Source organism: Sabethes cyaneus, chromosome 2, assembly GCF_943734655.1.
Source record: "Sabethes cyaneus chromosome 2, idSabCyanKW18_F2, whole genome shotgun sequence".
Lineage (NCBI taxonomy): Eukaryota > Metazoa > Arthropoda > Insecta > Diptera > Culicidae > Sabethes > Sabethes cyaneus.
In genome coordinates this window covers 129,549,337-129,574,830 of record NC_071354.1, presented here as the reverse complement: position 1 = coordinate 129,574,830, position 25,494 = coordinate 129,549,337, and the positions used below count along the sequence as shown (strand labels likewise).

At 38.9% G+C, this 25,494-nt stretch overlaps 2 protein-coding genes across 2 annotated transcripts in view; one reads left to right on the top strand and one right to left on the bottom strand.

Annotated features, from left to right (window-relative positions):
* Positions 1-2,656: 2,656 nt before the first annotated feature.
* On the top strand, positions 2,657-3,372 carry LOC128737117 (mediator of RNA polymerase II transcription subunit 9). Its single transcript, XM_053831682.1, has 3 exons — positions 2,657-2,892; positions 2,966-3,029; positions 3,081-3,372. Exons 1-3 carry the CDS (start codon positions 2,738-2,740, stop codon positions 3,243-3,245), a joined length of 384 nt encoding a protein of 127 aa, XP_053687657.1. The 5' UTR covers positions 2,657-2,737; the 3' UTR covers positions 3,246-3,372.
* A 630-nt stretch (positions 3,373-4,002) lies between these two features.
* Positions 4,003-25,494, bottom strand: part of LOC128738563 (GTP-binding protein 1) — a 94,827-nt gene continuing 73,335 nt past the window's right edge. Inside the window, exons 6-7 of the mRNA XM_053833800.1 lie at positions 4,919-5,137; positions 4,003-4,861 (exon numbers count right to left, since the gene is read on the bottom strand). Of these exons, the coding sequence (XP_053689775.1) occupies positions 4,481-4,861; positions 4,919-5,137 (600 nt within the window). The 3' untranslated portion in view covers positions 4,003-4,480. The remainder of the gene's footprint in view (positions 4,862-4,918; positions 5,138-25,494) is intronic.

Genomic DNA, 25,494 nt, shown 5'->3' with positions numbered 1-25,494 from the left:
CTTCCAAAATGTAAACAAGGGCGCCACTATCTGTCAATTGACGGTATGATGATTTGCTCTATAGTTTTGTTTCCATTTCGCAGGGGGCTGATATGACATCACATTTTCGTTGCTCACATGAAAAAGGCGCAAACGCAAAGCGATTTCACAAAACGAATTTAACTAACCATTTTCACAGCTTCTTTTGTTTCGCATCAATATCAATTGCCTGCCTGGCATTAGCCATGTGACGCTAAAACCTTGGCTAAAATCAAACTAAAACTAACAAAATTTAACAATTTACACATCCGACTCGGTTGTCAGCTTGAGCCCATCTATGAAGCTATCAGCTTGAGCCCGCTCTATGTTGGCTCTAATTTCGACATGTTTCAGTGTTAGTCCGAATTGAGTAAAACGAACTCAAATTTGGTTTGTTTTATTTTTCAGTGTATGCAGAGTTGTCAAAAAGATTGTTCGCATATTACGAACACAATTTATAGCGTCCACCATTATAGCGCGTAAAAAGCTGGATAGAGATGTCGATTAACTGTTCCAATCGAGCAGGCGACCTATCCAACGCGTATGCAGGAAAGAGAAAGAAAAACCATGGAAAAACGGCATTGCTTACATTTGGGATGACTTGTCGCCACTCTGTATATCCAGCTTTTTACGCGCTATAATGACGGACGCTATAAATTGTGTTCGTAATATTCGAACAATCTTTTTAACAACTCTGCATCCATCAAAACTGGGGCCTGGGCACTCTTCTCATGTAACACCCGATCATAAGACATAATGACAGCTAGCGTGTTACTCTCCACTTGGCGTAACGCACGCTATAAACTAGTGCGTTACCTTACGTCAAAATGTTGTGTCAGATTGAAAACCGTTATGTTATATGCGTCAAAATCGTCAATATGTTTACATCGTTCAATGCAATCGAATGTTACTAACGTCGAATTGAACATAAGCATATTATGCTGCATTATATAGGCTTTTACGTAAACAGTGTTGTGTTTTGGTTCGTTGTTCGTATCATTGTGAGTTAGAAAAACTCGAGGAAAAAGTAAAATAAAGCTATCCGAATAAAAACCACAAGTTCACACAAAATGACGGAAATGACTGTGGTGCATTTCTTTTTTCTTTAGTTACTTCGGCTGATTTTATAAGAGCGTATGTCAAATGACAATTCGTTTCATACATTCGTCCCGAAGCGGTGCAAGTAAAAAATGTAATTGTAGGGATGTTCGGTCATATTGTCAAAATTGTTTAAACTTATTCAAGAGTCGATTTTCGTGAATCTAATCTAATAAGTGCTTTCATAACATGTTATATAGTAACATAGCATAAAAAAACCGTTTGTTGACATTTTGCGACTTAAGTCCCTTTGAAAAATTTCCCGAGATTTCTTGCATTTCTTGAAATAGATCATTTTGCGATGACGTCATTTTGCCGTCAAATGACACCACTTGGTGGTTTGTTTACATGTTTTTTGTCACATCCAGCAGTTTCGATTTAAAATTTCATGAAGGATTACTGCATCAGTTGCTTTAAAATGCATGTAAGGTGCTTTCTCTTAAATAAAAACTATAATTTTTTATCATTATCTGCCGGACAAAGATAGAAAACTCAATTCAAACTTTAACACCATGTAAATAAACCACCAAGTGCTGTCAAAAAAGTGTGGTTAGGAGCTCCCGTGTAATGATCTATAGCGCCCTTCGTTAAGTCGACTGTCAAACACCGTTCGTTAAGATAGGGATAGCACCCCGTTGCTTTGCGTTGACGAGAGCTAACATCAGGCGGGCTCAGGAGTCGTGGGCAGGGATGCCAGATATACAGACAAATCTGTATTATACAGACCTTTCGTTTTTTGCAGGCGTATGAAACTGAAGGGAAAAGAAGTAGCTAACATCTTTTTACGCTTCCTACACGTCCGACACAAAAAGAAAAAAAGCAAAAAAGTAACTGTTCGGGAGCTTACCAATACAGATTCATCCGAGGCAGAAGTTAGAGCGGGCTACTCACAAATACATTTTGTCCGAGGCAAAGTTTGTTGTGGGCTAGATGAGATGTTGGCTACACGAAAAATGTATGGAAATGACATTTGTGACAGCGGGGTGGTTTTTTGATACAGACATGTTTTTGACTACAGATTTTATACAGACATGCACCCCAGAGGCAGGCAACCATGTTTTCGCTGCCAACATCTCGTGTGTGCGAAAATGAGATAGCATGTCAGCACTGCGTTTCACTCAACTGCCAGCAGTCTGATTTGGGCCCGCTGTCAAATTTTGAGCCCAGGACATGTTGTCGCTGACGTTCACTGCAGCTCGTTATAGAGATGTCAATGGGGTGTATTTATAGGGCTTTAGCCGAGACCCGAGTCGTGGTCAGGGATACCAGACTTGCAGATTTGTCATCAAATTCCAGATTTTTGGAACGGTCTTGCAGATCATTATAAATTTGCAGATATTTGCAGTTTTTCTGACTTTTATTGTTTCGGTGCAGATTTTTGTTCGAAGCTCTTTAAACTTTCACAGACTTCCTAAAAAAGTGTGCAGATTTTCGCAGATTATTTTCAAACCAGAAAATTCGAGTAGCTGGAAAACTGCTCGATTTTTTCGGTTTTCGAGCAGTTCCAGACATTTTTTTAGAAAATATGGCATCTCTGGTCGTGGTAGATCGTGTAGATCGATAGATGCAGATGGAATAGTAAATCCCTCAAGTATTGTTTATTCATTAATGATATAAAATAATGGAACCAATGCATATGGATCAAGCTGAAGTTAAACCGCAGAAACTGCCTATTCATATTTCCAATATATCTGTTGGCACTGGGTTGTTTGATAACGAAAAACTCGTACCAGCCGAAGTTGAAATACTGCCTCTTATTTACGAAATAATTCGGAGGTACGTATTTATATCAGTGCTATTTTAATATACATACTTATATAATTAAACATAAACAAATTCTAAATACCAGCATCGAGAAGGATCCTGTTGATAATACAGCTAAACAAAAGGAGAGTCAAGATTGCAGTCAAAAGGTAAATTTAATAATTTTCGATTAACACAAAAGTAATTTTTATATAAATCAGGTTCTGGAGTTGCAAAAGAGGCTGGAAACAGCCCGACGAGTCATTCGACAATTACCTGGGATCGAATATAGCAAGGAGGAACAGTTACGTCGATTGGAAAGTTTACGAAAGCAACTATCATTAAAACAGCAGCTTATCAAAAAGTATAAAAACGTACAATTCTAACCGTAAAAAAATATGGTTCTCCGCGTTATTTTGCGGTATCTAGCCAACAATGAGCAGTTAATTCAACGTTTATCAGAAAGTTATCCAATGCGTAGGGCTGCCCAAATGCTCGTAAGTGCTTATTACCGCAGCAAAACAATTGCTGAAGAACAAAAGATGATGGAAATGTCGCCACAGAGCTTTAGGAGAATGATGAATAATTTAAAAAAGAACATCAAACAAGATATCCAATCTACTAAAAACGACGTAAAAAAACAAAAGTAGATTAGTTTTGTTTTATTTGTAGATTCAATAAAACTTATTGATAGCGTTTTCCTACGCAGTCTGAAATGTACAGTTTTTGAGTTTCAAATCCAAGAAATATTTGTTAGAAAAATACTACAGGTGTATCTCGATATAAGGCAACCGAAACAAAGCAACCTCGATATAGAACCATAACTGTATATTATTCGATATAAGGCGTCTTTCATAAAGAACGTCCGTCGAACAGAGGGATGAGAGGCTTTGAAAAAATGGGAACTTGGTTTACAGAAGGAGGGAGTTTACGTGATTTCAGACGTCTAATCACAAATTTTAAACTCAGTTATTTCCAGTGTTTAGTATTGAGTGGAGGGATAGGAAGAGATGTAGAGATAAATCTGAGCATACGCTTTTCTTTTATTTAGTAAACTGCCACTCACTGCCCTCACTGTCTAGAGATAGACCGAAAGTGTAGACAAAAATACTACGCTTTTGTGTAACAAAAATATATTTCTTGTTATAATTATATAGCGATGTTATGAGAAAATGGGTTTGAAGTATGTTGAGATGTTTTAAAATATGTGTACCGTAAAGTGCCCTAGTTCCGTGCGGTTTATTTTGGACGCCTAATTCCGTGCACCTCAAAGTCAAAGTTAGCAATCTCTCAATAAAACATACGCATTTTCATCAACCATATTTAAAAGCTTAGAAGGGTATATATTCAAACATTTTGTTTTTAAATTTACATGTTCCGCTAGGAAACTGCGACTTTTAGACCAAAGTCTCGGAATTAGGGCACCTCACGATATAATAAAACTCAGTATTTGAGGTTATACATTCAATGATTGAAACAAAAACTAATCTTTTTGAAATTATTTCTAGCCGAAACTTTGACTGAAATTTAAAATGAGAAAAATAATGTAATGTTTTAGTAGTTGTCCAGGTAATAAGCAAAATTGAGTTCTGTGTCAATTTTGAAGATCAGACGAATTACACTAATTTGAGGTAACAAAAATTCCTTCATGTGAGAACGAGTTTTGTTGGCTAGTTATATTGGAGGAATCTTTGTTAGTCCCCGTTTGTGCCGCATTGATCGACGCTCCCCCACGATTTTTTTTAAATGTGTTATTTGGTCGATGATTTCGTTTATCGGTTCCAATATCCAGCAAAATTGATCCACTAGGTAGTGACGACTGCGTTTCCAAAGCTGTCTCATTTGTACTTTTGGATAATGGTTTCGGTGTGATAGGCTGCTGAGCCACTGCTGTTCCACGACCTTGCATTTTATTTGGCTTCATACGCTGTTGAACAGACCCCGGAGTGTAAAGCGGGGTTATCACATTCCCTACTGCTTTTGTTCTGCCTTCGCGAAACACCTAAAACCATATTATTTATTTATATACAAACGCATTTAGCTCAAAGAGATGAAATACCATGCGCTGACCAGGTTTCATATATTCTGGGTTTTTAATGAAACGAAAACGCACGATAGCTTTATCACCAGTTCGTAGACATTCCTTCGACATTTGCAGAATTTGTGCTGTCTGACGAATGCTTCCACAGTGTACCATGGCTGACCAACGACCATATTTACTGGAAATAGTTGTAGGATGATGTAGCACCAGAATTTCGCAGTCAAACTCCCAGCAAGCCTACAAAATAAAAGAATGGAACACAAATTTAAAAACTTTTGCTGCTAACGTAGATTTGGAAAAAAAAGACTAAAAAGTTTTACAATCTTTGAAAAGGGTCTAAACTCGTGGAAATTTGTTTTTCAGTCTTAGTTTGCAGCCCAATGTGAGGCAGTTAGAGTACAAGTCTGTCCAAGACTGAGACCTCAAAACTACTAGACAAGTACCAGCGCTGGCATTACTAGATTTTTACAGGTTCGATTTGTTAGACATCAAATCACGTCAAGCTTGTTTTGGTTTACCATTAAAATAAGCAATCGCTGGGTATGAAATGGGAAAGGCAAATGAGGAAGCATCCAATATAGTTCCAGCCATCCCAAGCCCCTACCTAGCGCCTCCACGTGGCCTTAGTCTGTAATGCTCTATTGAGTAGCCAAGCTAGGAGGTGCGATGATGGGTGGTTCCCGGCTGCCTGATCTCAAAACTGCGGGTTTGGATGACGGCTAAGCCACACGATCTTGTTAGTAGGTAAGCTTAACATTTTAATTATTTTAATGATATGTTTCGTTTTAGCTTATGGAGCAAGCACCTCCTACTAACTGTACAGTGAAAACTCGGGCCGAAGAAAGTTTAAATAATGCTCATGGATACCAGAAGAAAAAAAATTAAATTAATAATGGAAGCACTCATGTAAACTCAAATGATGCAACTCTATTCCATTAGAAGGACTGCTGGTGAGATTGTTTTGTTTTTGTCTATATATATTCATATAATGTATATTCATAAAACACTTATTTTATTACATTGCCATATACCATAATTAATTCCCCCAGTAAAGGGGAAGGAGCATCAGGGTATCGAATGAATCGAAGACTGAATGAGGGATGTGGTAACCAGCCCAAGTCATATAAGGTCGGAGAGGGTTTTGACGCGCCCTTCTAGCACAGAAATCATCACGCAAGATAAGTTTGCACGGCGAAGTTATGTATCTAGAAACCGGAAGTCTATGCTAGAAGGAGTGTCTTATATTCCGTGGAATCATATAAGAGACATTGCTTATAGATCCACCCAACCCCTTTTGGTCCTTCACGAACAGCACTGACATGAAAGTTGCTAGGTAGATAAATTCGATTCTGCAGTAATTCTACTTGCATACAATGGGAAACCTTTGAGGTGATGGTGGCTACCCCCATACATACATACGTACATACCTTTAAATAAACAATCGCTCATAAAAGTGCCATTCTAGATTGAGTTTTTCTCAGCATTCCAATCGTGGTCGTGAAATGAAAATCGTTTGGGAGATTTATGATGAAAACGGCGATTTTTAATAGGGTGGCATGCTACGAAAGCAAAGATAATCGTGACACGAAAAAGTGATAGATTTTCAACGCTCAGAAAATATTTTTATTCGCATACCATTCCAATCAAAAAACAAGTGCCTTTCGTGTAGTTTTCATCAAAAAACTGAATTTAGCAAGTAACTCCTGGAATTTTCACGTAAAGTTGAACAATTTCTATAAATTCGCTACAGTTTTCAGCAGGTTTCATTTTCGGTTTTTCGATCAATAGATGCTCATTAGACTACAGTACCTCAACGAAACAGAATTCGAAAGAGTAATGTAAGGGGCAATTGTAGAGTTTATTATTATCTACAATGTTGTTAAAGAATGTATAGCTTTATCATTTGTATTTACGGCACTACGGGGCTGCTACCCCGTTGGTAGCAAAAAGAGCGCTCATTTGGCTACCAACGGGGTAACAGCTTCATCACGCCGTAATGGCTGAATAATGCACTCCAGATCTACCACGAAGTTCCACAGCCTCTTATTCAGCAACTCCTATCTCAACCTGCTCGTGATACCATCCGGGATATGTTTCTTAGTGGAAATCGGACAACCGGTGGAAACTAGGGTCGTATGCGGACAGAGAAGGGGGCACTCATGCGAAGGCTGAGTGTAAACTCTCCGCCTGCAAGACGGTTCTTGTACGGTGAGACGGTTCTTGTACGGCAAGACGGTTCTTGTAGACTAGTAAGAAAGAAAAATAACAAAAATCAGAGGGGTTGTGTACAAGACACGACCATATATGCAGGTGACGCAGGACTACGTAAGTCTCTTTGTAGCAATAGTAGCATGTATTCATGCTTGTAATCATTCGATTCTTCATGTATATATGCTATATCAGCGGTTCCCAACCTTTTTTCGGTTCGCGTACCCCCTGACGGATTTCCCTATACTATTCTACAGCGAACTAAAGTTTTGGCGAACCCCTGGGGGTTCGCGAACCCCCATTTGGGAACCGCTGTGCTATATGCAACATATATACATGCAACATGCGTTGTATGTAACATTTATCAAAGTAGTAATATAGCATACATTCAATTCTCAAAAGATTGTGCATTTGAAAACAATTTAACAAAATCAAGAACACAAACTATTGCTTTCCTGCTACCTTACAGAAATTAAAGATTGTTTGTATTACCCATGGTTCCCCACGTTGAAGGTATTTTACCAATTGAATCCCATTTTATCAACAACACATCTTTTCACTACACTTCTAATGAAACGCGAAGCATGCGTATTCATACAGTCATATTATAACACTACAGCTGTAGCACATTTTTCCAACACAGATATCAAATTCGCCGAGGTTTAATCGACTCGCAGTAAAGAATTTGCGATCTATTGGGACAACGAACTACTTGTGTCATTTTTTCTGGCACACTTCCCTAATACAGACATCAAATTGGACTAGGTCTAATCGTGTTCGTAAGAAATCTGTTGGCACGAGGGGGCTTTGTCACTCTTTCTGGCGTACTTTCCAAGCAAGGACATCAAAATGGTCTAGGTTGAACCGCGGCGTTAAGAAATCTTGTTGAAATGAGGAAACTTTGTCACTTGTTTTGGCTTACTTCCCAAGCACAGATATCAAATCGGTATAGGTTTAGATCATCGCAAAGAATCTTCCAACCAATCACGAAGCGAGAATTCTGGTAAAACATAGGTTCATTATTTTCAATTTTTCAATAGTTCAACATCAAGAATCCATACTTTTCTTCATTTTGTCAATTCGTAGAAGATTGTCCGATCGATTGGTGTAAGAATATTGAAAATCGATCGGAAAACCGCTGAGGTATTAGCGCTCAAAACCTATCATTTTTCGTGACGCTCGCATTTTCCGATTTTTTGGAATGACACATCTCAAAACTTGCCGTAAGACGTTGTCCTACGTCAAAACTGTGCTGAAACGCTAGCAATACCTGCGAGAATTATGTTTAACCGATCGATGGCTGAAGGAATTTTCCCTGATATATGGAAGACTGCTGCAATAACGCATGTTCATAAGGCCGGCAGTTTGCAAGAAGTTACTAACTACCGTGCAATCTCAATTCTGAGCTGCTTGCCAAAGATATTCGACAGCTTTATCCACGAGTCGCTGTACCCGAAGATTCACCGTATTATTTCTGAATGGCAGCATGGATTTGTTAAAAAACGATCGACAACTACGAACCTGATGGCTTATGTTTAATCGCTGATAACTGCTCTTGATAAACGACATCAAGTCAATGCTGTTTATATCTATTTTGAGAAAGCTTTCGATACAGTTCCGCACGTTTTATTAGTAGCTGAATTGGAAAAAATGGGATTTCCTGTGTGGCTAACACGATGTTCATTTTCATACCTCACTCAACGTATGTACGCATAAATGGAACAAATTCGACGCCTTTCAAGATAGAATGTGTGCCTCAAGGAAGTCACCTTGGCCCTCTACTGTTTATTCTGTTTGTAAACGATTTGTGCTCCACCATACAATCGCCCAAATACATGTTTGCAGATGATCTTAAATTCTTCCGGGTAGTAAAGTCGGCAGCTGACTGCAGTGCAATCCAGGCATACATTAATTCATTAATGGATTGGTGCTTGTTGAACGGGATGAAGGTGAACGTGCAGAAATGCAATACCATTTCTTTCTGTAGAAAAAGACACGTTACTTTGTTCGATTATAAAATGTCAACAGTAAGCATCAGTCGAGTGAATACGGTGAAAGATTTAGGCATTCTATTGGACACTAAATTGAGCTTCACCCAATACATTGCAGCTTGTACCGCAAAAGCTTTTACTGTTTTAGGATTCATCAAAAGAAACACAAAGCAATTCGAAGATGCTTACTGCTTAAAGTCATTGTAGGGGAGACCAGGTAGACTTGATCCCTAGGGACACTTGATCCAATCTTTATTTCTCAGTAAATACAACGATTTTTTCTGCAGAAAAAAACTAAAGTTGTACGTTTCATTCAACTAATATCCCGCATTTTGCACCTTACTGGACACCGCAGTCTAAAAGTGCGACTGGGACAAAAAGTGCAACAATGCGAATGCTGTGAGTGAGAAAGAGAAAGAGTGACAACTGCAATGTTGCTGTTTTCTTTTGTCATATACATTGGCATTAGAGAAAATAATCTGGATTAATCCAGGTACAGCTACAAAGCACAATAAAATTGCAAAACAAAACTGTTATGAACTTTTACATTGCAATGAAAATATAATATAATAAGATTTCCAACGGAATAATACTTCATACTTCTTTTTTGTGAAGCCCAATTTTTTGGCCGTGGAGAACTGTCTTGAAATTTTTGAATTGCTTTTCAAACAAAAAATTAGCTAAACATGTTTATTCATTGATGCTGTATACATTTTACAATAAAACATACATATCTATACCTATAAAGAAGGATTTCTGTCTGTCTGTCTGTCTGTCCTGTGTTCCTTATAGAATCAAAAACTACTGAACCAATCGGCGTGAAAATTTGCATGTAGAGGTTTTTGGGGCCAGGAAAGGTTTTAGTGATGGTTAGAGACCCCTCCCCCCACTAAGAGGGGGGGGCTCCCATACAAATGAAACACAAATTTCTGCATAACTCGAGAACTAATCAAGCAAATAGAACCAAATTTGGCATGTGGGTGTTTTCGGTGACAAGAATTTATTCTAGGGTAATTTGAGACCCCTCCCCTCTTTATAAGGGGAATTATAACTCCTCCCCTTTAAGAGGGGGGGTTTCCATACAAATTTCCTCATAACTCGAGAAGTAATCAAGCAAACGGAACCAAATTTGGCATGTGAAAGTTTTCGAGGGCAAGAAAATTTTCTATGTTGAATTAGGACCCCTCCTCACTTCAAGAGGGGGGGCTCCTGTACAAATGAAATACCAATTTCCTCATAACTCGAGAACTAATCAAGCAAATGGAACCAAATTTGGCATGTGTGTGTTTTTGGAGACAAAATTTTTTTCTATGATGATTTAGGACCCCTCCCCACTTTAAGTGGGGGGGGGGGCTCCTATACAAACGAAATACAAATTTCCTTATAACTCGAGAGCTAATCCAGCAAATGGAACCAAATTTGACATGTAGGTGTTTTTGGAGGCAAGAATTTTTTCTATGATGAATAAGAATCTCTCTCCACTTTAGGAGGCGGGGCTCCTATACAAATGAAATAGAAATTTCCTCATAACTCGAGAACTAATCAAGCAAATAGAACCAAATTTGGCATGTGGGTGTTTTCGGTGACAAGAATTTATTCTATGGTAAATTGAGACCCCTCCCTCTTTATAAGGGGAATTGTAACTCCTCTCCCCTTTAAGAGGGGGGGCTTCCATACAAATTTCCTCATAACTCGAGAACTAATCAAGCAAATGGAACCAAATTTGGCATGTGAAGGTTTTCGAGGGCAGGAAAATTTTCTACGGTGAATTAGGACCCCTCCCCACTCTAAGAGGGGGGGCTCCTGTACAAATGAAATACAAATTTCCTCCTAACTCGAGAACTAATCAAGCAAATAGAACAACATTTGGCATGTGGGTGTTTTTTTTGGTGACAAGAATTTATTTTATGGTGAATTGAGACCCCTCCCCTCTTTATAAGAGTAATTATAACTCCTCTCCCCTTTAAGAGGGGGGGCTTCCATACAAATTTCCTCATAACTCGAGAACTAATCAAGTAAATGCAACCAAATTTGGCATGTGAAGGTTTTCGAGAGCAAGAAAATTTTCTATGGTGAATCAGGACCCCTCCCCACTTTAAGAGGTGGGGCTCCTGTACAAATGAAATACAAATTTCCTCATAACTCGAGAACTAATCAAGCGAATTGAACCAAATTTGGCATATGTGTGTTTTTGGAGACAATTTTTTTTTCAATGATGAATTGGGACCCCTCCCCACTTTAGGAGGGGGGGTCCTATACAAACGAAATACAAATTTCCTCATAACTCGAGAACTAATCCAGCAAATGGAACCAAATTTGGCGTGTAGGTGTTTTTGGAGGCAAGAATTTTTTCTGTGATGAATTAGGACCTCTTCCCACATTAGAAGGGGGGGCTCCAATACAAATGAAATACAAATTTCCCCATAACTCGAGAACTAATCAAGCAAATAGAACCAAATTCGGCATGTGGAGGTTTTTGGAGGCAAAAATATTTTCTACGGTGAATTAGGATCCTTCCACACTTCAAGAGGGGGGGCTTCTACACACATGAAATACAAATTTCCTCATAATTCGAGAACTAATCCAGCAAATGGAACCATATTTGGCATGTGGGTGTTTTTGGAGGCAACCATTTTTCCCATTATGAATTAGGACTTCTTACCTTTTTAGGAGGGGGGGGGGGGGCTCCCATTCAAACGAAATACAAATTTGCTCATAACTTTAGAACTAATCAAGCAAATGGAACCAAATTTGGCATGTGAGAGTTTTAGATGGCAGAATTTTTTTCTGTGGTGTATTACGACCCCTTTCCCTTTTAAGAGGGTGGGCTCCCATACAAATGAAATACAAATTTCCTTATAATTTGAGTACTAATCAAGCAAATGGAACCAAATTTAGCATGTAGGAGATTTTTGAGTCTTGAATTTATTTTATGATAGTTGGAGACCTCTCACCCCTGTGGTAGGGGGATATGGACTCTCATACAAATAAAACAGAAATTTTTGCGAAACTCAAAAACTAATCCAACTCGAGAAATTCGAGACTCTTCCATAAAACATTAATCAATAACAAGACCACAAAAACTATCTATAGTAACACTAGATCATTCAGGACGAGCCGGTCGCGAGTGTTGCCGGTGACCCGCCGTCGGAACCGCCGCCCACTGGGGGGCTTGCAAAACTCGAGATAGTGACAAAGATCATCCGAGATTCATGATTTATGTACAACACAGGTTAATTTGTGGCAATACGAAGTTTGTCGGGTCAGCTAGTATATATATATATACAATATATATATATATATATATATATATATATATATATATATATATATATATATATCTTATATATAAAAATGGAAGTGAAAAAGTTCGACCGCGCATCACTTGAGAACGGAGCGTCCGATTTGAGCCGTCTTTTCTTTGTTGTGTTCGTTTCCACCACCGCCATGTTTTTACGGCGAGAAAAGTTGAAAAATTTACTCGGAAGATAGGAAAACTCGAAAAATTAGTTTTCCATATAAAACCCGCAACGCATTGTATGCGCCATGTCGTTGGCTGCTATGATCATCGTACGATTTTTTGCAGCACCGTTGTCGTATTCAAACAAACACGTGGTGACCTTCATTGGAATCGCCACATCTAACAATGCTATTAAACATTTTGGGGGTTTACAATTTCAGAAAACAACCAATCAATAGGTCCAACTTATTAATCAACCTAAACTCAAGCCTAAAGTGTCAGCAATAAAATTCGTTAATTTCATTCATTCGTTCATTCATTTATCAAATTTATGAAACAAACACGAATCATTTTTATTCCTTTTTACATCGGATGCGTAGCCAGAAGATCCAGTGCAGGTTAACAAGAGGTTTAAGCACTAAATTCACTAAATTGCCACTTCCCAATCGTCAACTGAAGAATACATTTTGCATATGTTAACGGATTATGAGCATATTCGGTTTAACTGAATATCAAGCTAATAAATCAACAGTAAGAGCATATGATTTAGAATTTTTAAAAAAATAGTGAACGAAGCAACTATTATACATCGTATTTAAGGGATCACTCCCGGCGTAATGGTTAGCATTCACGAGGACCCGGGTTCAAATCCCAACCCCGCAGAAGCCACGAATGACCCTAGCTGGTTAAAGTGACTATAATCAAAACAAAAAACAATCGTATTTAACTTTCAGTCGATTTCATTTCGTATTAGACTCTTTAGAAGTGCAAAAAGGTTTATAAAATGACGCTTTTATGCTACATTGTTTTAGTGCGGGAATTACCAAAGGAACAATACAGCGATCAATTGATTTTGTGGAATAATAAAATTTAGTTTGTTTTGAGAATTGAGAATAACAGTTATCGAGATTCAGCAATGCAATTCCTTTGGGTAATTCTTATCAATAGATTTATGAATCAAAAAAAAAAAATAAAAATCTGATGACTATTGATATTGAATACATGTCAGAATATAAAATTGGCCCTTAAATTATCGAGAAATTCCAAAGTTGCAGCAGACTATATTAGCCGTCGTACCAAATTTTACAACAAATATATTAACATCCAGTATTACTATTTTTAACCAGTAGAGTTTATAAAACAAGACTCAATGCAACTACCACAAACACGACTGTTGATATTGCGGGGATTGGCAAACCAACTTTTACACCGATATGCATTTCTTACTAATGACTTAATACAGTTGTTAAATTTAGACATTCTCTGAAATCCCAGCGTTTAATAAACCAAACGCAGAACTCCTTAGACAACGGCAAAACTTGACTTATACCTAGAAAATATCCCTTTTTCTAAAACGCAGCAGGAGTTCATCTGAAGTTTACATATCGTATATTTAGCCCAATTTGTGGCAGTACGAAGTTTGCCGGGTCTTCTAGTATATATATATATATATATATATATATATATATATATATATATATATATATATATATATATATATATATATATATATCTATATATATATATATCTATATATATATATATATATATATATATATATATATATATATATATATACTAGCTGACCCGACAAACTTCGTATTGCCACAAATTAACCTGTGTTGTACATAAATCATGAATCTCGGATGATCTTTGTCACTATCTCGAGTTTTGCAAGCCCCCCAGTGGGCGGCGCTTCCGACGGCGGGTCACCGGCAACACTCGCGACCGGCTCGTCCTGAATGATCTAGTGTTACTATAGATAGTTTTTGTGGTCTTGTTATTGATTAATGTTTTATGGAAGAGTCTCGAATTTCTCGAGTTGGATTAGTTTTTGAGTTTCGCAAAAATTTCTGTTTTATTTGTATGAGAGTCCATATCCCCCTACCACAGGGGTGAGAGGTCTCTAACTATCATAAAATAAATTCAAGACTCAAAAATCTCCTACATGCTAAATTTGGTTCCATTTGCTTGATTAGTACTCAAATTATAAGGAAATTTGTATTTCATTTGTATGGGAGCCCACCCTCTTAAAAGGGAAAGGGGTCGTAATACACCACAGAAAAAAAATTCTGCCATCTAAACCTCTCACATGCCAAATTTGGTTCCATTTGCTTGATTAGTTCTAAAGTTATGAGCAAATTTGTATTTCGTTTGAATGGGAGCCCCCCCCCTCCTAAAAAGGTAAGAAGTCCTAATTCATAATGGGAAAAATGGTTGCCTCCAAAAACACCCACATGCCAAATATGGTTCCATTTGCTTGATTAGTTCTCGAATTATGAGGAAATTTGTATTTCATTTGTGTAGAAGCCACCCCTCTTGAAGTGTGGAAGGAACCTAATTCACCGTATAAAATATTTTTGCCTCCAAAAACCTCCACATGCCGAATTTGGTTCTATTTGCTTGATTAGTTCTCGAGTTATGGGGAAATTTGTATTTCATTTGTATTGGAGCCCCCCCTCCTAATGTGGGAAGAGGTCCTAATTCATTACAGAAAAAATTCTTGCCTCCAAAAACACCTACACGCCAAATTTGGTCCATTTGCTGGATTAGTTCTCGAGTTATGAGGAAATTTGTATTTCGTTTGTATAGGACCCCCCCTCCTAAAGTGGGGAGGGGTCCCAATTCATCATTGAAAAAAAAATTGTCTCCAAAAACACACATATGCCAAATTTGGTTCAATTCGCTTGATTAGTTCTCGAGTTATGAGGAAATTTGTATTTCATTTGTACAGGAGCCCCTCCTCTTAAAGTGGGGAGGGGTCCTAATTCACCATAGAAAATTTTCTTGCTCTCGAAAACCTTCATATGCCAAATTTGGTTGCATTTGCTTGATTAGTTCTCGAGTTATGAGGAAATTTGTATGGAAGCCCCCCCTCTTAAAGGGGAGAGGAGTTATAATTCCTCTTATAAAGAGGGGAGGGGTCTCAATTTACCATAGAATAAATTCTTGTCACCGAAAACACCCACGTGCCAAATTTGGTTCTATTTGCTTGATTAGTTCTCGAGTTATGAGGAAATTTGTATTTCATTTGTATAGGAGCTCCCCCTCCTAAAGTGGGGAAAGGTTCTTATTCATCATAGAAAAAATTCTTGCCTCCAAAAACACCTACATGCCAAATTTGGTTCCATTTGCTGGATTAGCTCTCGAGTTATAAGGAAATTTGTATTTCGTTTGTATAGGAGCCCCCCCCCCACTTAAAGTGGGGAGGGGTCCCAATTCAGCATAGAAAAAAAATTTGTCTCCAAAAACACACACATGCCAAATTTGGTTCCATTTGCTTGATTAGTTCTCGAGTTATGAGGAAATTGGTATTTCATTTGTACAGGAGCCCCCCCTCTTAAAGTGAGGAGGGGTCCTAATTCAACATAGAAAATTTTCTTGTCCTCGAAAACTTTCACATGCCAAATTTGGTTCCATTTGCTTGATTAGTTCTCGAGTTATGAGGAAATTTGTATGGAAACCCCCCCCCCTCTTAAAGGGGAGAGGAGTTATAACTCCCCTTATAAAGAGGGGAGGGGTCTCAAATTACCCTAGAATAAATTCTTGTCACCGAAAACACCCACATGCCAAATTTGGTTCTATTTGCTTGATTAGTTCTCGAGTTATGAGGAAATTTGTATTTCATTTGTATAGGAGCCCCCCCTCCTAAAGTGGGGAGAGGTTCTTATTCATCATAGAAAAAATTCTTGCCTCCAAAAACACCTACATGCCAAATTTGGTTCCATTTGCTGGATTAGCTCTCGAGTTATAAGGAAATTTGTGTTTCATTTGTATGGGAGCCCCCCCTCTTAGTGGGGGGAGGGGTCTCTAACCATCACTAAAACCTTTCCTGGCCCCAAAAACCTCTACATGCAAATTTTCACGCCGATTGGTTCAGTAGTTTTTGATTCTATAAGGAACACAGGACAGACAGACAGACAGACAGACAGACAGACAGACAGACAGACAGACAGACAGACAGACAGACAGACAGACAGAAATCCTTCTTTATAGGTATAGATATATATATATATATATATATATATATATATATATATATATATATATATATATATATATATATATATATCTATACCTATAAAGAAGGATTTCTGTCTGTCTGTCTGTCTGTCTGTCTGTCCTGTGTTCCTTATAGAATCAAAAACTACTGAACCAATCGGCGTGAAAATTTGCATGTAGAGGTTTGTGGGGCCAGGAAAGGTCTTAGTGATGGCTAGAGACCCCTCCCCCCACTAAGAGGGGGGGCTCCCATACAAATGAAACACAAATTTCCTTATAACTCGAGAGCTAATCCAGCAAATGGAACCAAATTTGGCATGTGGGTGTTTTCGGTGACAAGAATTTATTCTAGGGTAATTTGAGACCCCTCCCCTCTTTATAAGGGGAATTATAACTCCTCTCCCCTTTAAGACGGGGGTTTCCATACAAATTTCCTCATAACTCGAGAACTAATCAAGCAAATGGAACCAAATTTGGCATGTGAAAGTTTTCGAGGGCAAGAAAATTTTCTATGTTGAATTAGGACCCCTCCTCACTTTAAGAGGGGGGGCTCCTGTACAAATGAAATACAAATTTCCTCATAACTCGAGAACTAATCAAGCAAATGGAACCAAATTTGGCATGTGTGTGTTTTTGGAGACAAATTTTTTTTCTATGCTGAATTGGGACCCCTCCCCACTTTAAGTGGGGGGGGGGCTCCTATACAAACGAAATACAAATTTCCTTATAACTCGAGAGCTAATCCAGCAAATGGAACCAAATTTGGCATGTAGGTGTTTTTGGAGGCAAGAATTTTTTCTATGATGAATAAGAACCTTTCCCCACTTTAGGAGGGGGAGCTCCTATACAAATGAAATACAAATTTCCTCATAACTCGAGAACTAATCAAGCAAATAGAACCAAATTTGGCACGTGGGTGTTTTCGGTGACAAGAATTTATTCTATGGTAAATTGAGACCCCTCCCTCTTTATAAGGGGAATTGTAACTCCTCTCCCCTTTAAGAGGGGGGGCTTCCATACAAATTTCCTCATAACTCGAGAACTAATCAAGCAAATGGAACCAAATTTGGCATGTGAAGGTTTTCGAGGGCAGGAAAATTTTCTACGGTGAATTAGGACCCCTCCCCACTCTAAGAGGGGGGGCAAATGAAATACAAATTTCCTCCTAACTCGAGAACTAATCAAGCAAATAGAACAACATTTGGCATGTGGGTGTTTTTTTTGGTGACAAGAATTTATTCTATGGTGAATTGAGACCCCTCCCCTCTTTATAAGAGGAATTATAACTCCTCTCCCCTTTAAGAGGGGGGGCTTCCATACAAATTTCCTCATAATTCGAGAACTAATCAAGCAAATGGAATCATATTTGGCATGTGGGTGTTTTTGGAGGCAACCATTTTTCCCATTATGAATTAGAACTTCTTACCTTTTTAGGAGGGGGGGGGCTCCCATTCAAACGAAATACAAATTTGCTCATAACTTTAGAACTAATCAAGCAAATGGAACCAAATTTGGCATGTGAGAGTTTTAGATGGCAGAATTTTTTTTCTGTGGTGTATTACGACCCCTTTCCCTTTTAAGAGGGTGGGCTCCCATACAAATGAAATACAAATTTCCTTATAATTTGAGTACTAATCAAGCAAATGGAACCAAATTTAGCATGTAGGAGATTTTTGAGTCTTGAATTTATTTTATGATAGTTAGAGACCTCTCACCCCTGTGGTAGGGGGATATGGACTCTCATACAAATAAAACAGAAATTTTTGCGAAACTCAAAAACTAATCCAACTCGAGAAATTCGAGACTCTTCCATAAAACATTAATCAATAACAAGACCACAAAAACTATCTATAGTAACACTAGATCATTCAGGACGAGCCGGTCGCGAGTGTTGCCGGTGACCCGCCGTCGGAAGCGCCGCCCACTGGGGGGCTTGCAAAACTCGAGATAGTGACAAAGATCATCCGAGATTCATGATTTATGTACAACACAGGTTAATTTGTGGCAATACGAAGTTTGTCGGGTCAGCTAGTATACCTATAAAGAAGGATTTCTGTCTGTCCGTATGTTCCTTATAGAATCGAAAACTACTGAACCAATCGGCATGAAAATAAGCATGTAGAAGTTTTTTGGGGCCAGGAAAGGTTTTAGTGATGGTTAGAAACCCCTCCCCCCACTAAGAGGGGGGGCTCCCACACAAATGAAACACAAATTTCTGCATAACTCGACAACTAATCAAGCAAATACAACAAAATTTGGCATGTGGGTGTTTTCGGTGACAAGAATTTATTCTATGGTAAATTGAGACCCCTCCCCTCTTTATAAGGGGAATTATAACTCCTCTCCTCTTTAAAAGGGGGGGGCTTCCATACAAATTTCTTCATAACTCGAGAACTAATCAAGCAAATGTAACCAAATTTGGCATGTAAAGGTTTTCGAGGGCAAGAATATTTTCTATAGTAAATTAGGACCCCTCCCCACTTTAAGAGGGGGGGCTCCTGTACCAAAGAAACACAATTTTCCTCATAAATCGAGAAGTAATTGAGCAAATGGAACTAAATTTGGCATGTGGGTGTTTTTGGAGACAAAAATTTTTTCTATGATGAATTAGGACCCCTCCCCGTTTTAGGAGGGGGGATCCTATACACATGAAATGCAAATTTCCTCATAACTGAAGAACTAATCAAGCAAATGGAACAAAATTTGGCATGTGAAAGTTTTCGAGGGCAAGAATATTTTCTATGGTAAATAAGGACCCCTTCCCACTTTAAGAGGGGGGGCTCCTATACAAACGAAATACAAATTTCCTCATAACTCGAGAACTAATCAAGCAAATGGAACCAAATTTGGCACGTGGGTGTTTTTGGAGACAAAATTTTTTTCTATGATGAATTGGGACCCCTCCCCGTTTTAGGAGGGGGGATCCTATACACATGAAATGCAAATTTCCTCATAACTCGAGAGCTAATCAAGCAAATGAAACCAAATTTGGCATGTGAAAGTTTTCGAGGGCAAGAATATTTTCTATGGTAAATAAGAACCCCTCCCCACTTTAAGAGGGGGGGCTCCTATACAAACGAAATACAAATTTCCTCATAACTCGAGAACTAATCCAGCAAATGGAACCAAATTTGGCACGTGGGTGTATTTGGAGACAAAATTTTTTTCTATGATGAATTGGGACCCCTACCCACTTTAGGAGGGGAGGGGCTTCTATACAAATGAAATTCAAATTTCCTCATAACTCGAAAACTAATCAAGCAAATAGAACCAAATTTGGCATGTGGAGGTTTCTGGAAGCAAAAATATTTTCTATGGTGAATTAGGACCCCTCCCAACTTTAAGAGGGGGTGCTTCTACACTAATGAAATACAAATTTCCTCATAATTCGAGAACTAATCAAGCAAATGGAACCATATTTGGCATGTGGGTGTTTTTGGAGGCAACCATTTTTTCTATAATGAATTAGGACCCCTTACCTTTTTAAGAGGGGGGGGCTCTCATACAAACGAAATACAAATTTCCTCATAACTCTAAAACTAGACATGTGCGCCGCCGCGCCGCGCCGCCGCCGCCGACACTTTTGCATGCGCCGCCGCCGCCGATGATTTAGAACCGGCGCGCCGCCTAGGTCCTTTTTCCCACGCCGCCGAGGTCATTTTCCCACGCCGACGATATAACCCAACATTGACAAAAATGCGGGTCAAAATGGTTACAGCACATAGTGAACCCGTTTTGTGAATTCATTCTTATATTGTACCTTTAATTTAGATTGAATTTAACTGCTGCGTAGATGTACCCTGAGTATTACCATGCGTCCAACTGAGAGCGAATCCAAAATACCTAACTTAAACAAACTTCAGTAAGACGTTTTCCGTCAAACTTCTGTCTTGCTTCCCGGTGTTAATTTCTTTTTAAAAATTGCTTTTCGTTTGGGAGGTATGATTACTTTCCTCGGCAGTGAGGGTAAGACCGGCAACTCTTAGTTTTACTAGAATAGCATCAATTAATTGTGAAAAACTGAACTTGTTAGTATTCATTACTTAGATATTTTAAGACGTCATGACCGATATCAATCGTCAAATATCGAAATAAAAACAAAAATAATGCGAGTGCCGCCGACTGGATGTACGCGAAATGGATCCGACTGAATGGACTCGCGAGTACGTTTTAACCTCTAATTCTTGAATGATCTGCAACCTGTTTACAGTCTTTTACAGAGAAAACAGATGTTATTCAATGTTACGGCTGTTATGGCTACCACTTACATACCGTATATACAACTACTAGCTGTCCCGACAAACTGCGTATTGCCAAAAATTAAACTGTGCTGTTCATAAATCCTTGGGGCTACCATCCGCAGTGGACGGCGCTTCCGACGGCAGGTCGCTGATAACACTCGCAGCCTGTGGCCGTCTCGCCCTGAATCATCTAGTGTAACTATAGGTAGTTTCTGGTGGTCTAGTTATTGACTAATGTTTTATGGAAGAGGCTAAAATTTCTCGAATTCGATTAGTTTTTAAGTTACGCAAAAATTTCTGTTTTATTTGTATGAGAGTTCGCCCCCACTACCACAGGGGTGAGGGGTCTCAAACCATCATAAAATAAATTCATGCCTTTAAAATCCCCCACGTGCTAAATTTGGTTCCATTTGCTTGATTAGTTCTCGAATTATGAGGAAATTTGTATTTCATGTGTATGGGAGCCCCCCCTTCTTAGTGGGGCAGGGGTCTCTTACCATCATAAGAACTTTCCCCGACTCCAAAAATTCCTACATGCAAATTTTCACGCCGATCGGTTCAGTAGTTTTCGATTCTTCAAAGAACATACGGACAGACAGTCAGAAATTTGTGTTTCATTTGTTTGGCAGCCCCCCTCTTAGAGGGGAAAGGGGTCTCTAACCATCATAAGAACCTTCCTCGGCTCGCAGTCTTATCCGCGTGTGTAAGTTAGGGCGTAAGGTGAACAAAAAGGGTAAAAATGCAAAATATGTATCCATATATCCTAGTATGCCGCTAGCCCGCACAGGTTGTTGGCTTCTCACAAGTTGTTGGCTTTGTGAGTGGGCTGTGCAGAAAGACACTTTGTAGCTATACGCTTGCTAGTAAGTAGGTAGTATGATGTATGCACGCAGCAGCGACGGTTGTGTATCGTGCACTTGCGTCGTTGCGTAAACGTTGGATGCTGCTTATACTCGCTCGCATGAGACTGCGCATACTTTACTTCTCACTCGATTTGCAACATTGCCGATTTCACCCGCAAAGTTTTAGGCGTCGTCCATTATACGCAATGCATGTAATATCCCTCAATTTAATAAAAACTAGGCAGAAAGCTGAAATTTAAATTCGATCTATAGCAATCGGACGTCCATATGTATGGCATAGAATCGAAAGATGGGGTGCGTATCCAAACCTTCCCTGCCTTTTACGTACCCGTGCCTACCATATTGCGTATTCACAAACATACAAATAAAAAATAATTCATAGATTAAAGTGTCATTAAAAATCATTCACAAAATAAGCATTATTAAGATTTGTTTTACTTGTCAACTTTATTTATTTATTTATTTATTTATTGATCTCCAAAAACTTAAGACTTCTGTCTTTTATGTTCAAGTGCCGAGGGTAAGACAAGTGATACGTGTGAAAAATTAACAATAAGAAAATCTATACATGTAGAAACGTGAAACATTGATTTGAAAAAAATCTTCAAGAAAACTTGAGAAAACTCAAAAGAAATACTCGAAATATAGTCCTCTGAATCCTACTGCTGAATTGTTTAACTGTATGTTAGATGGTAACTCATTCCATGTGCTGATATTTCTTACAAATAACGAGCTACCATAGTGGGAAGTTCTGTTCCGAGGAATTAAAAACTTTCTACCGCGCTGACTTCTCATAGGCGTCAATTTTTCAAATAAATACTTTGGCGTTACATTAGTTATTATCTTATGCAAAAGAAGCTTCAGTTCGGTTTTTAAAAAGATTTTGTTTAAACTAATACGAAATGCGGTATTTTAACGGTATGAAATACTCGCACGCCGATGCACGCCGCCGCCGCCGCCGCCGATAGTAACGAACGGCGTCACGCCGGCGACGCCGCCGCCGCCGAATAAAAATTATTCCTGCGCCGCCGCCGCCGGTAATCTGACCGGCGCACAACTAAAACTAATCAAGTAAATGGAACCAAATTTATCATGTGGGTGTTTTTGTAGGCAAGAATATTTTCTATGGTATATTTTCTATGGATTTCCCCACTTTAAGAGAAGGGGGGGCTCCTATACAAATGAAATTCAAATTTCCTCAACTCGAGAACTAATCAATGTGGAGGTATCAAATGTGGAGGTTTCTGGAGGCAAAAATATTTTCTATGGTGAATTAGGACCCCTCCCAACTTTAAGAGGGGGTGCTTCTACACAAATGAAATACAAATTTCCTCATAATTCGAGAACTAATCAAGCAAATGGAACCATATTTGGCATGTGAGTGTTTTTGGAGGCAACCATTTTTTCTATGATGAATTAGGACCCCTTACCTTTTTGAGAGGGGGGGCTCTCATACAAACGAAATACAAATTTCCTCATAAATCGAGAACTAATCAAGCAAATTGAACCAAATTTGACATGTAAGTGGTTTTGAACGCAAGATTTTTTTCTATGGTGAATTGAGACCCCTCTCTTCTTCAGAAAGCGAGTTATGGCCCAACTCCCCTTTAAGAGGGTGGGCTTCCATACAAATGAAATGCAAATTTCCTCTTATCTCGAGAACTAATCAATCAAATGGAACCAAATTTAGCATGTGGGAGTTTTAGATGGCAGAAATTTTTTCTATGGTGAATTGCGACCCCTTCCCCTTTTAAGAGGGGAGCTCCCATACAAATGAAATTCAAATTTCCTTATAACTTGAGAACTAATCAAGCAAATGGAACCAAATTTGGCATGTGGGAGATTTTGGAGTCTTGAATTTATTTTACGATAGTTAGAGACCTCTCACCCCTGTGGTAGGGGGATATGGACTCTCATACAAATAAAACAGAAATTTTTGCGAAACTCAAAAACTAATCGAACTCGAGAAATTTGAGACTCTTCCATAAAACATTAGTCAATACAAGACCACAAGAACTTTCTATAGTAACACTAGATCATTCAGGACGAGACGGTCGCGAGTGTTGCCGGTGACCCGCCGTCGGAAGCGCCGCCCACTGGGGGGCTTGCAAAACTCGAGATTGTGACAAAGATCATCCGAGATTCATGATTTATGTACAACACAGGTTAATTTGTGGCAATACGAAGTTTGTCGGGTCAGCTAGTATATATATATATATATATATATATATATACGTTACACCGGGATAGACCAACACCCAACATGCCAACCAACCACGTGGCAACACAACTACCCGACCAAAGCGCACCCGAAGTCAAGACGTCAGCGAAAACCCAGCCGGGACCCATAGCAACACACCGAGGAACCAAACCATCAACGCAACCATCGATCAACAACCGATGACGACTGCAAGACCCGATCGAACCACGCGGACAAAGGTTGAATCAGAATCGAACCACCCGAGGAAACGACGCATCAGCAGATTCAGTAGATATAAGCCTTATAGAATTAATTTTCAATTCAGTCTTGTGTGTAGTTAGGAACGACCAAGTGTTAAAAGTATAGTGAATAATTTTTTTTTTATGCTAACGTGAAACTTTATAGCATAATTGGCGCAGTCGGCACACCGAGAGGAAAAATCGTTAAGTGAAAGTGCAACTTGAGTGAAAATCCTGGGACACTTAAAACTTCGGTTACAAAAGAAGACAATCCTACGTTCATTGCGACCACCAGACGACCCAGCAGCAGCTATCCTTGAGCGAAAATCCTGGATTTGCGGTAGTTTGGAGGATTGGATTCACCTCTCAGAACCAACGAAACCAACTTCAACTTCATACTCGAATCGACTCCGGGATGAAAATAATTATCTCGTAAGTAAACCAACCATTATCAATTATTAAGTGTGAAAATAAGTGGTAGATTTGTTTTGAACAAAACCAGAGTGAGAGTATATCATCGGTAGTAGTTCGTGTAAATTCAATCACAAATTTCGCATAAATTCGTTAAAATTCAGTCGAAAAGAAGTAACACGTTCGACAAAAATAGAAGAATGATGAAAGAAGAACAGCAAGTTGACGTTCAGCAACTTCTAAACGATATTGCAACACTACGGCAAAGCCAAGCCGAATTGGTATCTGCCATAAATTCCATGAGAGAAAGGGCCAACGACCCCTTCCTCAATTTTTCGATTCCTGATCCAATCAGGAATATTCCTACGTTTAACGGGAATAAAAAAGAAGGGAATGCAGCTACCGAAACCAAGCAATCTACGGACAGATCATCAGAGCTGTCAAGAATAAAATTACAGGAGAAGCGAGGGAAATACTCATCGCTTCTGGAAACCCTAATAATTGGGCCGAAATTAAAGAAGTTATATTAAACGCATTCGGCGATCGGCGTGACCTGCCTAGCCATATTCAATCATTATTTTATGTTCGACAGGGAAAGAAAACTTTGTCGGAATATTACAATAAAATTAAAACAATCGACACAGCGATCAAATCAGCTGCTGCCAATATGGATGAATATAAACAACATACACGGGTCATCAACTCGTTCGTTAATTTGCTTACCTTAACTCGATTCGTAGACGGGTTGAACGAAGACATGTCAATGCACGTGAGGAGCTGCAGACCGGAGTCTCTAGAACATGCATTGGAAGTCACCGTACAATACTCGAACGCCGCGTACCGGCATAAAATGGACAGAAAAATATCAAATAACACAAACTCGACACCATACGCGAAACCACAAACAGCGTACAATAAACCTGGGCCTTCCAGAGACTTTGACAATAACAAACCGCCTTCTGGCAAATTTAGAAATAAA